The following is a 17,802-nucleotide window of genomic DNA, read 5'->3' on the forward strand; positions in this document are numbered from 1 at the left end:
ATACGTAAAAGACTAAAGTGTTTGAGCTTGTACTCAAAAAATGAATAAATAAGTAATTTAATTACTTTTTTTCTTAAGTCTGACATGGATCCCACAAAATGCCTTGATTTTATTAAACTACAGAACAGGATTCTCTTCTATTCGTCTTATGTTTGTTCTGAAGTGCTAACCTTTTTAACTTGTTTAAGTTATGTACTTTTCTGCTGTTGCTCTCATCTTTCTTTCTCTCTTAATTTCCCACCTGTTCCCCTGTCTCTGCCCCTCTCTTCTCTAGAGCATGGAACAGTTGTCTCGTCACTCATCTACACCAGTAAGTGCATCTCAAGCTACAGCAGAGAATGATTCCATACTAATTCAGTTTGACTGTTCTTGTATTTTTTTTTGACTGCTTTGTTAATCTACTTGCACCAATTTACATATACCTGTATAGCACTGCATGTTTGCCACCTTGATGGAGCAGTGAAAACCTGCACCAGTTTATTGTGCACCTTATTCAGTTTGAGTATAGGTCTAGCTCCAGCTATGCTGTTGATGGCTTTCTCCTAAATTTAAGCAGTTTCTCGGGATGATAATTTTCCAGTGACTGCTACCAGGAGGTCACAATTATTCAACAAAATGTTGCATTTTGAAATTTTCATTACCATCAGAAGCCATAATAGCATATCCTGCATTTGTATAACTTGCTCATGAGATCTAGTAGCAGAGAACGTGACATGACATCTGCATATGTTGAAACCAGGAATTTCTAACTTCCAAAACCAAAAGCTCTAAAGATAACAGGTCCTTGTAAAAGTGACTCTGCTAACAGATTAACAATCTATCTGGCATTATTGTACTCTTATGTTTTAGTTGATAGGTGCTGAAGGTATTGATGGCACTCACTTCAAATCATCTTAAAAACTGTACCATTTAATATCTCGTATGAATCTATAGAACTGTGAAGATGTTCCTCATAATCCATATTTAACATAGACAATTATTGAAACAGTTATGTTTTAAATTTGATGGAAGCAGTACAGAACAATAAATGTGATGATGAGTTGATTTTCCACTCTAGTTGCCCGACAAGTACAGCATACCAGAGATGTGCTGCTCCTGTGAGGTGATAAATCTGCTGAATTTTCCTGGCCCAGGTCATTGCATGGCCTGGGTGCTGTTCCAGTTCAGAAAAGTCACCAGAGGGCCTTGAGGTCAGAAGATCCATGCTGGGAGGGGAAAATAATTTTATATTATTCATATAGCTTCTACCTCCTTTGATCTTCAGGGTGGTGCTGTGACTTCTGGAGACCCTTTGGTCTGTGCAACGTCCTGGCGCAAGCTCCACTGCCAGCTTTTTTTGGGTTTACTGAAAAGAAAGTGAGGCAGGAGGTCTGGGAGCGGCTGCTCTTGTCTCACCTGTATGTCAACACTAGGCCTGCACCTACTCCAGTTGCAGGCCTAATCCTGCCCATTTTAGGAACCCCAGAAATTCCAGGGTATAGACTTGACACAACGGGTTTCTGCCTTCATTTACCTTTTGCTGCGCTTGGGAATTGAATGTTCTCCAGGCACAACAAAGAGGAAAATCTACCCTATGATCTCCACTCATTAGACTAACTGTAACTACTTTGTTTTGCTGCTCATGAGCAGGGCTACTGAAAAAGTGGAGCCATACTCTTTTTTTGTGGAATCTACAAAAGTACTGACCCTTCCATGAAAAGTGTCATCTTCCACTCCTTGATGCGTCCACCACAATTCCTTCCGACTTTTACCTGCTGCTGCTTTGCTTGGATGATCCAATTCTCTGCGTAATAGTTTTACAAGATCAGAGATTCCTACGCTTAGCGTGCAGCTGAGCGACATTCCCCAAGTGCAGCAGCAGTAGGTAGAAGTTGGGAGCAGCAGTAAGGGGAAAATTTGAAGTGGTGGGGGGGAAAGGGGAATGAGAGAGAGGAAAAAAAGAGTGCTTCTGTGAACTTTGGGAGGGGAATGGGAAAGAAGAATGCATCTGTAAAAGTGGGCCTGGACAGTCAGGGTACTGTTCCTGATTCTTTTCTCACTGAATACTTACAGTACTGGTTTTTGATGATCACACAAGATTTCCAAATTTGGCCCTTTTTCATTGGGTGTTGGATTTCACAAGTTTAGGCGAAGATTTTTGTGCATCTGCTTCAATCCAGCTCCACAGACTTACTGCCACACACTTTCAGGCAAGTTGTTTCTCTTTAAAAGTGAGGTAAATTTATCTTTTTAACCTTTTATCAGATTACCCATCGAACCCACTTGCCTTCTTGATGCCATGGCACCGTCTCTTCATTCTGCCCTGAATCAACTCAACTCCTCGCCACTCTTCCTAGTTTTGTTGCTCCTGCATTTACATTTTATTGCTTCTCACATGGCCTTATTGCTCTCACTGCTCAGCTTGTTGCTGCTGAACATAATCACTTTGCCAGTGGTGTTTATCGATTTGTCCCTGGAAGAAAACCTTGCCAACTTCGAGTTGGAGGACCTTGGCCTTTGGGATAAAGTGTGTTTAAGATTGGGGTTAGAGTTGGTCTTAAAATTAGGTAAATTTATTTCAGGGACATCTTCATTTCATTCACAGGGAATGTTTATTTCATCTGTACCAGATGAGTGTGCTCAGAAGGGGGGAAATGTATTTCATGATATATTGATGCAAGGGTTATTTTTGGATGTGGATGTTTGAAAATAATAATACACAACTGCACAAAGATATTATATTTTCAGAAAAACTAAGTTGCTCTTTGATTTCATGTGTGTATATGATGGAGTACTTATGAAATCCAAAAGATTGAAATGAAAAGCATGGGGTCAAAGATCATGGAGTGATGTCAAAACTAAGTGGGGTTCAATGTTGCAGTGGCAGGTTCAAAGGTTATACAAGCCACGAGGGCCAGCATCAGCTCAATCACTGGAAAGGAAGAAGAAAAAAAGAATGCTTCCAGAAACCTGGGAGGAGGGGAAGAGATAGAGTGCCCCTCTCAAGGGAAGACTGGGAACTCTCAAACAATTTGAAATGAGGGGAAGTTGTTCACAGGTAGAAAATTTGAATACAATTTTGGAATCACACCCATCTACAAAGACTGCAGTAACCAGAGCCACAGGAAAATTAAAATTGTTCTAAGATAATTTAGCAGTCAGATTTATCAACAGTGCCCATATTTATCCACAATAGCCCACAATTTTTCTGCAAGAAAAAAAGAGAAAATCCCCACAATATTTGGCACAGTCTCCATAATTTGCATAACAATCTCCAGCTGCTTTTCAATGGACCTTCATACGGGCCCTCTGGTTGCGGAAAAGAAGCATAACAGGCGATGCAGGCATTATGGAAGAAGGTGGCACTGGCAGTAACCGCTCCTCATTTGCAACATTGTTCTGTTGCTGAGCCTGAGGGGCTTGCCTTTCTTCCTCTTTTCCATCAACAGAGAAAAAGATGAATTATTTGCAAACAGAGAACTATACTGCAGTGCTCCCCGAGACCTATCTAGACACCTGGAATTAATGGAAAATTCGGTGGGTTCCTTTACAGGCGTGTGTTCCAACCTCCCTGGTTTTCTGATATTCGCTGCGTACAGGTAATCCAATGTGTCACAGGCACAGGAAAATCTTCCCTTGTAGCCCCGTGAGTTAGCACTGTAGACTTGGATTCAAAACGCACTCAGATTGATGGGATAAAAACCTTTTCCTGCAATAGATCAATGTGAAGTATATTTGAACAGTTTCAATTCCTTTCCCACAGAGTATGATTGCACTGCATAAAACTGTCCATAATTTGCCACAAATTTACAAATTGTCTATCTCAACTAGAGGCCATGGGGAAACCTCAGGGGGGAAATGTGCTTCCTCAGTGGTCCGATTGTGGGAGGTGGCTGGCTGCTGTGTGCCAATCTTAGGATTGAGGTGGCTTTTGTCTCATGGAAGTTAATTTCTGAGAGAGACCTTTGCTGCTGCTGCTGCATGGGCAGCCTTATCCGACCTACCTCCTTTCTGCCATGCGTGCAAATATGAGTGCTGGTTGGAGGGCATGCATGAGAGACAAGGGTGACATCTTTCTCCTCATCTTCCAGCACCAAATGTTCCTGCTCACTTTGTTTACCCTGTGCAATTCCCTCTGCCTTACTCTCTATTTCCCCTTGGGTGGATGTCTGTGTGCTGGCGCTTGAGGGAAAGAGTGAGTGATGGCATATACTCTTAAACTGCTGACAGGGCCAGATGCAGAGGAGTCTGTTTATTCTGCTTATTCTTTTCCTTGGCCATATCTAGAGAAGGAAGGCAGGTTAGTATATATTGCTGAGGAACAGAGTTCATCATCTAGTTTGCTGACAGATATTGCAGAGAAGGAAGAAAAGCATAATGTCTTGATGAACCTGCAGTTAGAACCCACCCTCCTCCTTCCCCATTTCCGACTGCCTCTATGGCCTGCCTCACCAGGCGCCCTAATATTTCATCCTTGTTGGAGTTGATGGAAAGTCCATTCATCAGCTATCACCTATCTCTACTGGTATGGAGTGTCTTCTCTTTTAAAAAGAGAGAATGATCTCTTGTTGACATGAAATGCAGTCAAACCCAAGTGTCAGCATGCAGATCAATATAGGGGTGATGACATACATTAACCAAGCAAATACATACCTTGCAGGTGAAGGCTTGAGTTGTAAAAGGGCCTTATGAGTGGGAGGTGATTGTAAATTGCAGACATAGTTAGTTCATTGCATTCTTGGATGATGTGGCTGGCTCCTCTCACCTTGCCAGATCTCGTAAAGTCATTATATTTTTGAGTTACCATGCTTGGAGTCGCTGAGTAGGGACTCTATACCTTGCCATTTCTTGTAGATTAAATATCTCTTGCACAGAATATGCAACAGCTTCAATACTAATGAATAACGTGCTCACCGATGCTCAGTTTGGGTTCTGCCAGGAGCAATCGGTTCCAGACCTCATTACAGCCTCGGTCCAAACATGGACAAAAGAACTGAATTCCAGAGGTGAGATGAGAGTGACTGCCCTTGATATCAAGGCAGCATTTCACTGAGTGCCAAGTCCCGTTCACCCATCCACCCCTGTGCTCGCTGACCTACATTGGCTCCCGGTTAAGCAACGCCTCGATTTCAAAGTTCATATCCTTGTTTTTAAACCCCTCCATGGCCTCACCCCTCCCTATCTTTGTAATCTCTTTCAGCCCCACCACCAAGATATCTGTGCTCCTCTAATTCTGCCCTCTTGAACATCCCTGATTATAATCGCTCAACTATTGGCCGTGCCTTCTGTTGCTTAGGCCCTAAGCTCTGGAATTCCCTGCCTAAACCTCTGCGCCTCGCTTACCTCTCCTTCGTCCTTTAAGAAGCTCCTGAAAACCTACCTCTTTGACCAAGCTTTCGATCACCTGCCCTAATTTCTCCTTATGTGGCTCGGTGCCAAATTTTTTGTCTTTTAATACTCCTGTGCAGCGCCTTGGGAAGTTTTACTATGTTAAAGGTGCTATATAAATACAAGTTGTTGTTAAGTGTGGTATCAAGGAGCCCTAGTAAAACTGAAGTCAATGGGTATCGGGGAAAACTCTCCACTGGCTGGAGTCATACCTAGCACAAAGGAAGATGGTTGTGGTTGTTGGAGGTCAATCATCACAACCCCAGGACATCACTGCAGGAGTTCCTCAGGGCTGTGTCCTCGGCCCTACCATCTTCAGCTGCTTCATCAATGACCTTCCCTCCTTCATAAAGTCAGAAGTGGGGATGTTTGCTGATGACTGCAGTGTTCAGTTCCATGCGCAACTCCTCAGATAATGAAGCAGTTAGTGCCCGCATGCAGCAAAACCTGGACGACGTTCAGGCTTGGGCTGATAAGTGGCAAGTAACATTCGCGCCACACAAGTGCCAGGCAATGACTATCTCCAACAAGCAAGAGTCTAACCACCGCCCCTTGACCTTCAATGGCATTACCATCACCGAATCCCCCACCATCAACATCCTGGGGGGTCACCATTGACCAGAAACATAACTGGACCAGCCACATAAATACTGTGGCAACAAGAGCAGATAAGAGGCTGGGTATTCTGCAGTGAGTGTCTTAACTCCTGACTCCCCAAAGCCTTTCAACCATCTACAAGGCACAAGTCAGGAGTGTGATGGAATACTCTCCACTTGCCTGGATGAGTGCAGCTCCAACAACACTCCAGAAACGCAAGACCATCCAGGACAAAGCAGCCCACTTGATTGACACCCCATCCACCACCACCGCTGCATGATGGCTGCAGTGTGTACCATCTACAAGATGCACTGCAGCAACTCGCCATGGCTTCTTTGTCAGCACCTCCCAAACCCACAACCTCTACCACCTAGAAGGACAAGGGCAGCAGGTGGGAATACCATCACCTGCAAGTTCCCCTCCAAGTTACACACCATCCTGACTTGGAAGCATATCGCCGTTCCTTCATCGTCGCTGGGTCAAAATCCTGGAACTCCCTCCGTAACAGCACTGTGGGAGTACCTTCACCACATGGACTGCAGCAGTTGAAGAAGGTGTCTCACCACCACCACCTCGAGGTCAATTAGGGATGCGCAATAAATGTTGGCCTCATCAGCGACGCCCACATCCCATGGACGATTAAAAAAAGAGTAATGCATGTAAATGAGGGCACTAGCACCATCTAACATTAAGTAATCTGTTGAAAGTGAACCTTACAGGCTGGCAAGTTCTTGCTTTGTGGGGAAGGGAGCTCTTAAACAAGCAATTTTTCATTAAATAGGTATTTGCTTTCAAAGCACCTATACCACAGGTTTTATTGCTTGAAGGCGAATAAGATCAAAAAATGCTTGTCAAGAGATTAGCTGGCAACAGAGGAGTCATAATTGCACTCGCCATTATGCCACCAATTGAATCAAGGCTGTGACAAACCTAGCTGGCATTGACTGAAGGGATTTTCTACACAAACTCCACTTTAGCACAGATCTGCTGTCAGAATACCTGCAGGCACCCTCTACCACAGGAATATCAGTGGTAGTCGGTCCTTCCTCATTCAGCGAAAATGTTTTTGTCTCCTTCCAGGCCAGAATAGGGGTCATCTGTAATATCAATACCTGTATATTTGCTGTCCAGTCATTTGCAATTTATTTCCCACTAAATAGGAGCAGCAGCATGATGCAGCTGCCCAATTTCATTGCATTGCTGGAAAGTCCAGGAGCTCATTGGCACCAATGTGGTCATCTGGCTCCCTGTACATGATACTATGGCCTACAAGTACCAAAAGGGATTCTACTCCATCGTTGTTCAGCTGGTGAATGATCAAGAGCTCCAGATCATTCAGGACAACAAACACTTCCCAGGCTGCTGCAATGATGCTTTCATTCTAAGACCATCATAAATGACATCCTTATTTGAGTGTAAAGCCAGCCTGAAAGAATGGCTCCTCAGAACCAGAATGCCAATACAAGAAGCCCCATACCACTACCACCAGGATCCTTTTTTGAGTGTGCCCTTGGCATAGCAAAACAGCACTTCAGATGGAGGGACAAATAGCCCCGCAGGTTCTTCAGGATCATCACTTTCGACTTTGGAATACAAATAGGTCTAACCCTGATAGAGGAGGCTAAACCTGCACCAGGGTTGGAACAGGACACAAACACTGACCAAAAGGTTGGCATGGCAGTAACGCCTCTATAACCAGGAAAACTCTTGCACCAACTGCTCATACTGGAGGCATTCAGCTAAGTGTTGCACCTAGCATTTTGTGTATACGTGGACAGGAGCCTTCAATCAAGTGAAGCTATATACAGCCATTTAGTTCAGAGGTTGCATCCCTCTAAGTTTATCCATCAGTCCTTGTAAACAGCCATTCAAGGACTACTTATATCATTGTAGCCAACTGCTCACTTTCAGCTTGAGTTGTCAGCTTTTGGCCCTCTGTTTGTTCCACTTCTAATGTTTGAAGTTTTGAGCAGTTTAAAATCAGCCCCACTGCGCTTTGAGGTATCTGTTCTGCGCATGCATGACATGTGCAGATGAGATAATGTACAATGCGTTGTTGGGTGTTAATCAGCTCCTGGGGTTCCCATGCCAACTGAGACTAGGACATTGGCAGTTATGGAACCTGGAAGTAAATTTCCTCCTTTTATAACTTTGTTACTGGACTGGTAACACAGGGACCTGGACTAATCTAGAGATTGTTGGATCAAATCCCACCATGCCAGTTTAAAAATCTGGAAATAAAAAATGCTGGTATCTGTAAAGATTGACCATGAAGCCAGTGCATTGTTGTAAAAACCCAACTGGTTCACTATTGTCCTTTAGGGAAGGAAATCTGCTGCCCTTACTCGGTCAGGCCTATATGTAACTCCAGTTCCACACCAACGTGGTTGATTCTTAACTGCCCTCTGAAGTGACCTAGCAAGTCACTCGGTTGTATCAAACTAGGGATGGACTATAAATGCCAGTCTTGCCAGCGATCCTGAGAGTTAATACAAAATAACTTTTTCTGCTGCTAAAGGGAGAAGGGATTTTAAATTCATCCAGTTTTGGCATTTCAATACAATAAATTAATTATATGTTCAGTGAAATAAATTCATTATATGTTCCTAGATGTATAATCAGACATCTACTTGATCAGCGCAAACCCATTCCTCAGTTTGAGCAAAACTCTTCCTGAATAGTAGAGATTCAAATATTGGTTTCTACTGTTTTCCCTTGATATACTCAGTAAAACTTCTCTTTACTGTGGTACTCTGGACAAACTAAATGTAAAACAGATCCAATTCATAAGATAGTTCAACAACATTCTTAAACATAACTAGAGTTGTCCAACAGTGGAAGTGCCAAAGCCCAGGATAATAGGTAGCCTTAACTGATGTTCAAACTTAGTTTTTATTGATGGGCAAGTTGTGTTGGTCTCAATCAAGTTCTCGGTTGGGGGATTTCATGGGTCAGTCCAACACAGGGAGAAAATAAATTGTATGGAGATTTGTCCATACTTTGCTAAGGGTTCCTGCCAACTAATTATGGACTGAGAATTAACAGACGAACAGGTTTACTTTAACTTCCAAATAGTGGTTACTTTAGATTTTATTATTACATAGAATTACATGATATGTACAGCTAAGAAATAGGCCATTCGGCCCAACTAGTCTATGCCAGTGTTTATGCTCCACACAAGCCTCCTCTCACCCTATTTCATCTAACCCTATCAGCATATTCTTATAGAATCATAGAATGATACAGAACAGAAGGAGGCCATACAGCACAGAAGGAGGCCATTCAGCCCATCATGCATGTGCTGGCTCTTTGAAAGAGCTATCCAATTAGTCCCACTCCCTTGCTCTTTCCCCATAGCTCTATGAAAAACCATCAAGATTTTGAACACCTCTGTCAAATCTCCTCTTAACCTTCTCTGCTCTAAGGACTATTCGACTAAAAACAAGGGCATATAAGGTAGCCAAATCTAGTGGGAGGATAGAGGATTGGGAAAACTTTAAAAGACAGCAAAAAATAACAAAAAGATTGATTAAGAAAGGGAAGATAGATTATGAAAGTAAATTAGCAAAAAATATAAAAACAGATAGTAAGAGTTTTTATAGTTATATAAAAAGAAAAAGGGTGGCTAAAGTAAATGTTGGTCCCTTAGAGGATGAGACCGGGAAATTAATGGTGGGAAATATGGAGATGGCAAAAACACTGAATGAATATTTTACATCAGTCTTTACAGTAGAAGACACTAAGAATATCCCAACACTGGACAAACGGGGCTAAAGGGGGGGAGGAGCTAAACACGATCAAAATCACGAAGGAAGTGGTACTCGGTAAAATAATGGGACTCAAGGCGGATAATTCACCTGGACCTGATGGCTTACATCCTAGGGTCTTGAGGGAAGTGGCGGTAGGGATTGTGGATGCATTGGTAATAATTTTCCAAAACTCCCTGGACTCAGCAAAGATCCCGGCAGATTGGAAAACTGCTAAAGTAACACCCTTATTTAAAAAGGGCAGTAGACAGAAGGCTGGAAACTATAGACCGGTTAGCCTAACATCTGTGGTAGGTAAAATTTTGGAGTCCATTATTAAGGAGACAGTAACAGGGCATTTGGATAATCATCATTTAATAGGACAAAGTCAGCATGGTTTTATGAAGGGGAAGTCATGTTTGACAAATTTGCTGGAGTTCTTTGAGGAAGTAACATATAGGGTGGATAAAGGGGAACCAATGGACGTAGTGTATTTAGACTTCCAAAAGGCATTTGACAAGGTGCCACACAAAAGATTATTGCTTAAGATAAAAAATCACGGGATTGGGGGTAATATTCTGGCATGGATAGAGGATTGGCTATCTAACAGAAGGCAGAGTGTTGGGATAAATGGTTCATTCTCAGACTGGCAATCAGTAACTAGTGGTGTTCCGCAGGGGTCAGTGCTGGGTCCCCAACTCTTTACAATCTAGATTAACGATTTGGAGGAGGGGACCAAGTGTAACATATCAAAGTTTGCAGATGATACTAAGATGGGAGGGAAAGTAGTGAGTGAGGAGGACATAAAAAACCTGCAAGGGGACATAGACAGGCTAAGTAAGTGGGCAGAGATTTGGCAGATGGAATACAATACTGGAAAGTGTGAGGTTATGCACTTTGGCAGGAAAAATCGTAGAACAAGTTATTATCTTAATGGCAAGAAACTGGAAAGTACTGAAGTACAAAGGGATCTGGGGGTCCTGGTGCACGAAACTCAAAAGGTTAGTATGCAGGTGCAGCAAGTGATTAAGAAGGCCAATGGAATGTTGGCTTTCATTGCTAGGGGGATAGAATATAAAAATAGGGAGGTATTGCTTCAGTTGTACAAGGTATTAGTGAGACCGCACCTGGAATACTGCGTACAGTTTTGGTGTCCATACTTAAGAAAAGACATACTTGCTCTCGAGTCAGTACAAAGAAGGTTCACTCGGTTAATCCCGGGGATGAGGGGATGGACATATGAGGAGAGGTTTAGTAGATTGGGACTCTACTCATTGGCGTTCAGAAGAATGAGAGGCGATCTTATTGAAACATATAAGATTGTGAAGGGGTTGGATCGGGTGGATGCGGGGAGGATGTTCCCGATGATGGGTGAAACTAGAACTAGGGGGCATAGTCTTAGAATAAGGAGCTGCTCTTTCAAAACTGAGATGAGGAGGAACTACTTCACTCAGAGGGTGGTAGGTCCATGGAATATGCTGCCCCAAAAAGCTGTAGAAGCTACATCATTACATAAATTTAAAACAGAAATAGACAGTTTCCTAGAAGTAAAGGGAATTAAGGGTTACGGGGAGCAGGCAGGAATTTTGACATGAGTCTAGGTTCGGATCGGTCTTGGCCCTGTGGGTAGCGGAGCGGGCCCAGGGGCCGTGTAGCCTGATCCTGCTCCTATTTCATGTGTCTAATTCTGTTAGATTCAGGAGATAGCTCTGTGATAGTGGATTGGTGGTTAGGATCAGATCAGCCATGATCTTATTGAATGGCGGAGCAGGCTCGAGGGGCCGATTGGCCTATTCCTGCTCCTATTTCTTATGTTCTTATGTTCAACCCCAGTTTCTCTGGTCTCCATGTAACTGAAGTCTTTCACCCCCTGGTACCATTCTAGTAAATCTCCTCTGTACCCTCTCTAAGGCCCTGGTATCCTTCCTAAAGTATGGTGCCCAGAATTGGCCACGATACTCCAGCTGGGGCCCAACTAGTGTTTTATAAAGGTTTTTGCATAATTTCCTCCAAGGATTCCATATGCCTTTTTGTCTGTTATTGTGTGTCTGAATAGCTTAGATGTATATATCTAATGAAGTTACTAGATATTCGCATCTGCTTGCAGGTTAAAAGTGAAAGCCATAGATATTGATAATATGGCAAACTGCTTCAAAAAATATGCCCCAGATTTTGTGGTGGTAATGACAGTGAAACTGTCGGCGTTCGCCGTCATTACCCCTCTGAAACCGACCATAACTGCATGCGCAGATAAACGTGGAAATCCTGAAGTTGCGGTCAGTCATTCCCTGCTCCGCCACAGGCTGCGCTGTGGAATCCCCACAGCCGGAAATCAGTGAAATCAGTTGAACTGACAAACTTGAGCTATTGCGCTCTAATATTGCTGTTAAACACCCCATAAAAAGTTAAGCCTTGTTGGAATAGGTGTAACTCGGGTTTTAATGACGTATTGACTGCTGAACAACCGTTATGGCCCTGAAAATTAATTTTATATTTGTGGAATGTCAAATTTCTCCATTATGATAAAAATGACCAGATTTTTAAAATAATAAAAAATATATATCTTTAAAAGTTTGTTTGATATTTCAGCTTCTACCTTAACCCCATGTGTATCTCCCAATCTTTATTTCGCTCTCTGAAAATGTTTTAAAAGTGAATTGATAATCGGTGCTTTTTATTTCCTGGTTTGCTGTCTGTGAGAATTTTTCAGCATGATTGGCTGCTTAGACAGCTTGATGACATCACTGCCGCTCTATGCTGGGGGTCCCCTTTTGACAGCGCTATAATCAATTTAATGCCGAAAAAGTTAGTTTTCGCCACAGAGATTGCAAGATCTTTCTGGGCAGCTTTCTTCGAGGTCAGCAGCGATCACCACTGACTGCAAATTCCAGGCCATTGAGTTATTTATGAATCGTGCTCTAATTTCCAATGCTTCTATCACTAAAGGTAGTAGTATTCTACATGACTGTGAAAAATTTACACCATGCTGCATGATTTTTAAATTCCAGCCAATAACTACTTCCTGAGAATTTAAAATAATTGTGACGAGTAATTAAAAATTCCACAAGGAGAAAGGACAATATAGCAATTTTCTTGGTTCACTTTTTTTTTAATGTCATCCTAAACCCCTCAAAATGCTACTGCATTACACAGTTATTAGTTATTGTGAAACATGGCTTGTATTACCACTCACATAGAAAAGATCTGTGCTAGCACTGCGTGTGGGTTGGAGTACTCTCTAAGTGATAATCAATCAGTCTTTCAAATGTTTTGAAATATGTTCTGTTTACTGCCATCTGGCTGAATATCATTTTACACACCTTGAAATGGATAGTGCCAAATTCTCTTGTAAAGATATGCTGGTTGCTACATGCCCTTTTAAGCTTGTTGTGATATAAAGTCACTGAGCATTATAAACCCTTGCTTCCCTTCATTTCAATCATGCAGGTGTAAACCAACCCTGAAGAACTCCTTGTGAAAATGCATTGAGAAAAACACACAGAATTACTGCGAACACCCAGAGGCTTTGTGGAAAGCCTTTTTTGTGAAATGTAGTCATTCCACAAAACTTGAACTCCTAGTGGTTGTGAATTTTCTGTTGCTGATCTCCGATCAACTTATGTGATACACAACCTAGATACCAGGGACGTGAGGGTGTGCCGTACAGACTCGGGGACCTGAGGCACACAAAACAAGTTCCAGTGATGCTCCCTGGTGTTGCTGAGCGCTCTCTGGATCTCTTTCTCCTCAATGTCCCTGACTTTCTCTTGAGTCTCTCTCTCCTAAATGCTGAATCACAGTGCACTTCAAAATGCTGGAAAATGCACCAGAAAAGTGTCTGAAGTCAACATTTTCTGGGGAGCATGTCCCAAACCCTCAAGCAAATATATTTTACATCAAAGCTCACTTCTCCCTTCAAAAATATTAACTGCATCATTGCACATTTGAGTACATCAGTTTTTTTTCCTATAATACAACTGAGGAAATATTGGGTATAGCTGGAGCTGAAGTTATGTCAAGTTTGTACTCCACTGCACTGCCATTTAAACTGCTTCTTTTCACCTGTCATATATGAGGCCACTGGGTTTCAATTTTCACAGAAAACAAACTGCCTTGAATAATATGATCCCAAAACATTAATCCTGAAATCTTTTTTTTTTTACTTATTCAGTTACCGTGAGGCTGTGGCCTTGGTCATGGGCCTGATTCAGGGCTGTTTTTCTGTTGTACGTTTTCTGGAATTGTTTGCTTTCTTGGTGTTGTGGCAACTTTGTAGAAGCTGTTCGTCAGCTTTACTGAGTGTTGTAGTTTGTCATGTATGTTGCATGCAATTTCCCATCCTTGCCTCAGGTAAACTCCCAACACTCAGCCCAATATGAGCTAGTAACTCACTCATATTATGTAAATGAAGCCAACCTCTCAAATAATGCAGGCTGAGAAGATTTAACAGTCAGCTGGGTGCTAATAACACACCAACCGAGTAATGCCCAATCTGAAGCCCAATTGTAAAATGTATCCCATCTTATCCTGGAAGCAGCGAAGTAGTGTTGAAATATTGGAAGTTTCAGTCATATACACAGTGGCACGCCATTGTGCATCTCAACATGTGGGAGCAAATGAATGTGCATTGTATAGTTAGGTTGTGTTAGAAACATTTTTTGTGTGAAGTTGTTTTACGACCTCAGTGTGATGCATTACACTTGTATGTTGCAGCTTGATTGTGTGCCATGCTGTACTTTGCACATATTGAAAGCAATGAAAACTATATAGTTAGTAATGCAAGCCGTATAGTTGTTTGAGTGTTTTGTATGGGGCAGCAGTAAACAGCAAAAAATAACAAAAAGATTGATTAAGAAAGGGAAGATAGATTATGAAAGTAAATTAGCAAAAAATATAAAAGCAGATAGTAAGAGTTTTTATAGTTATATAAAAAGAAAAAGGGTGGCTAAAGTAAATGTTGGTCCCTTAGAGGATGAGACCGGGAAATTAATGGTGGGAAATGTGGAGATGGCAAAAACACTGAATGAATATTTTATATCAGTCTTTACAGTAGAAGACACTAAGAATATCCCAATACTGGACAAACAGGGGGCTATAGGGGGGGAGGAGCTAAACACGATCAAAATCACTAAGGAAGTGGTACTCGGTAAAATAATGGGACTCAAGGCGGATAAATCACCTGGACCTGATGGCTTACATCCTAGGGTCTTGAGGGAAGTGGCGGTAGGGATTGTGGATGCATTGGTAATAATTTTCCAAAACTCCCTGGACTCGGCAAAGGTCCCGGCAGACTGGAAAACTGCTAATGTAACACACTTATTTAAAAAGGGCTGTAGACAGAAGGCTGGAAACTATAGACCGGTTAGCCTGACATCTGTGGTAGGTAAAATTTTGGAGTCCATTATTAAGGAGACAGTAACAGGACATTTGGATAATCATCATTTAATAGGACAAAGTCAGCATGGTTTTATGAAGGGGAAGTCATGTTTGACAAATTTGCTGGAGTTCTTTGAGGAAGTAACATATAGGGTGGATAAAGGGGAACCAGTGGACGTAGTGTATTTAGACTTCCAAAAGGCATTTGACAAGGTGCCACACAAAAGATTATTGCTTAAGATAAAAAATCACGGGATTGGGGGTAATATTCTGGCATGGATAGAGGATTGGCTATCTAACAGAAGGCAGAGTGTTGGGATAAATGGTTCATTCTCAGACTGGCAATCAGTAACTAGTGGTGTTCCGCAGGGGTCAGTGCTGGGTCCCCAACTCTTTACAATCTAGATTAACGATTTGGAGGAGGGGACCAAGTGTAACATATCAAAGTTTGCAGATGATACTAAGATGGGAGGGAAAGTAGTGAGTGAGGAGGACATAAAAAACCTGCAAGGGGACATAGACAGGCTAAGTAAGTGGGCAGAGATTTGGCAGATGGAATACAATACTGGAAAGTGTGAGGTTATGCACTTTGGCAGGAAAAATCGTAGAACAAGTTATTATCTTAATGGCAAGAAACTGGAAAGTACTGAAGTACAAAGGGATCTGGGGGTCCTGGTGCACGAAACTCAAAAGGTTAGTATGCAGGTGCAGCAAGTGATTAAGAAGGCCAATGGAATGTTGGCTTTCATTGCTAGGGGGATAGAATATAAAAATAGGGAGGTATTGCTTCAGTTGTACAAGGTATTAGTGAGACCGCACCTGGAATACTGCGTACAGTTTTGGTGTCCATACTTAAGAAAAGACATACTTGCTCTCGAGTCAGTACAAAGAAGGTTCACTCGGTTAATCCCGGGGATGAGGGGATGGACATATGAGGAGAGGTTTAGTAGATTGGGACTCTACTCATTGGCGTTCAGAAGAATGAGAGGCGATCTTATTGAAACATATAAGATTGTGAAGGGGTTGGATCGGGTGGATGCGGGGAGGATGTTCCCGATGATGGGTGAAACTAGAACTAGGGGGCATAGTCTTAGAATAAGGAGCTGCTCTTTCAAAACTGAGATGAGGAGGAACTACTTCACTCAGAGGGTGGTAGGTCCATGGAATATGCTGCCCCCAAAAAGCTGTAGAAGCTACATCATTACATAAATTTAAAACAGAAATAGACAGTTTCCTAGAAGTAAAGGGAATTAAGGGTTACGGGGAGTGGGCAGGAATTTGGACATGAGTCTAGGTTCGGATCGGTCATGGCCCTGTGGGTAGCGGGCCCAGGGGCCGTGTAGCCTGATCCTGCTCCTATTTCGTGTGCCTAATTCTGTTAGATTCAGGAGATGGTTCTGTGATAGTGGATTGGCGGTTAGGATCAGATCAGCCATGATCTTATTGAATGGCAGAGCAGGCTCGAGGGGCCAATTGGCCTACTCCTGCTCCTATTTCTTAGATAGGAGCAGGAGTAGGCCATTCGGCCCCGCGAGCCTGCTCCGCCATTTAATGAGATCATGGCTGATCATCCAAATTCAGTACCCTGTCCCTGCTTTCTCCCCATATCCCTTGATCCCTTTAGCCTTAAGAAAAAATGTAACACCTTCTTGAATATATTTAATGAATTGGCCTCAACTGCCTTCTGTGGTAGAGAATTCCACAGGTTCACCACTCTCTGGGTGAACAAATTCCTCCTCATCTCAGTCCTAAATGGCTTACCCCTTATCCTTAGCCTGTGACCTCTGGTTCTGGACTCCCCCACCATCGGGAACATCCTTCCTGCATCTAGTCTGTCTAGTCCTGTTAGAATTTTATAAGTTTCAATGAGATCCCCTCTCATTCTTCTAAACTCTAGCGAATATAAGCCTAATCGACCCAACCTCTCTACATATGTCATTCCTGCCATCCCAGGTATCAGTCTGGTGAATCTTCGCTGCACTCCCTCCATGGCAAGAACATCCTTCCTCAGAAAAGGCGACCAAAACTGCACATAATACTCAAGGTGTGCTCTCACCAAGGCCCTGTACAACTGCAGCAAGACATCCTTGCTCCTGTACTCAAATTCTCTCGCTATGAAGGCCAACATACCATTTGCCTTCTTAACCGCCTGCTGGTGCATAAGGACACCCAGGTCTCGTTGCACTTCCCCTTTTCCCAATCTATTGCTGTTGAGATAATAAAATGCCTTCCTGTTTGCCACCAAAGTGGATAACCTCCCATTTATCCACATTATACTGCATTTGCCATGCATCTGCCCAATCACCCAAACTGTCCAAATCATACTGGAGTTTCTCTGCATCCTCCTCACAGCACACACGCCCACCCAGCTTTGTGTCGTCTGCAAACTTGGAGATATTACATTTAGTTCGCTCGTCTAGATCGTTAATATATATTGTGAATAGCTGGGGTCCTAGCACCGATCCCTGCAGTACCCCACCAGTCACTGCCTGCCACTCGGAAAATGACCCGTTTATTCCAACTCTTTGCTTCCTGTCTGCCAACCAGTTCTCTGTCCAAATCAGTACCTTACCCCCAATCCCATGTGCCTTAACTTTACACGCTAATCTCTTATGTGGGACCTTATTGAAAGCCTTCTGAAAGTCCAAATACACCACATCCACTGGTTCTCCCTTATCTATTCTATTAGTCACATCCTCAAAAGATTCCAGTAGAT

General features: G+C 42.7%; 1 protein-coding gene across 5 annotated transcripts in view; it reads left to right on the forward strand.

Moving 5' to 3' along the window:
- Window positions 1–17,802, forward strand: part of LOC147106110 (ELKS/Rab6-interacting/CAST family member 1-like) — a 1,260,296-nt gene that overhangs the window by 317,391 nt on the left and 925,103 nt on the right. For 3 of the 5 annotated variants that reach the window (XM_086008889.1, XM_086008886.1, XM_086008888.1), the window contains one exon: window positions 275–310. The exons of the other annotated variants lie outside the window; for them this stretch is intronic. In XM_086008889.1, the coding sequence (XP_085865015.1) occupies window positions 275–310 (36 nt within the window). The remainder of the gene's footprint in view (window positions 1–274; window positions 311–17,802) is intronic. 5 annotated transcript variants of the gene reach the window in all.

This window comes from Somniosus microcephalus, chromosome 16 (genome assembly GCF_052327205.1).
Source record: "Somniosus microcephalus isolate GS21.2 chromosome 16, FLI_Smic_1.0, whole genome shotgun sequence".
In the NCBI taxonomy this organism is placed as follows: domain Eukaryota; kingdom Metazoa; phylum Chordata; class Chondrichthyes; order Squaliformes; family Somniosidae; genus Somniosus; species Somniosus microcephalus.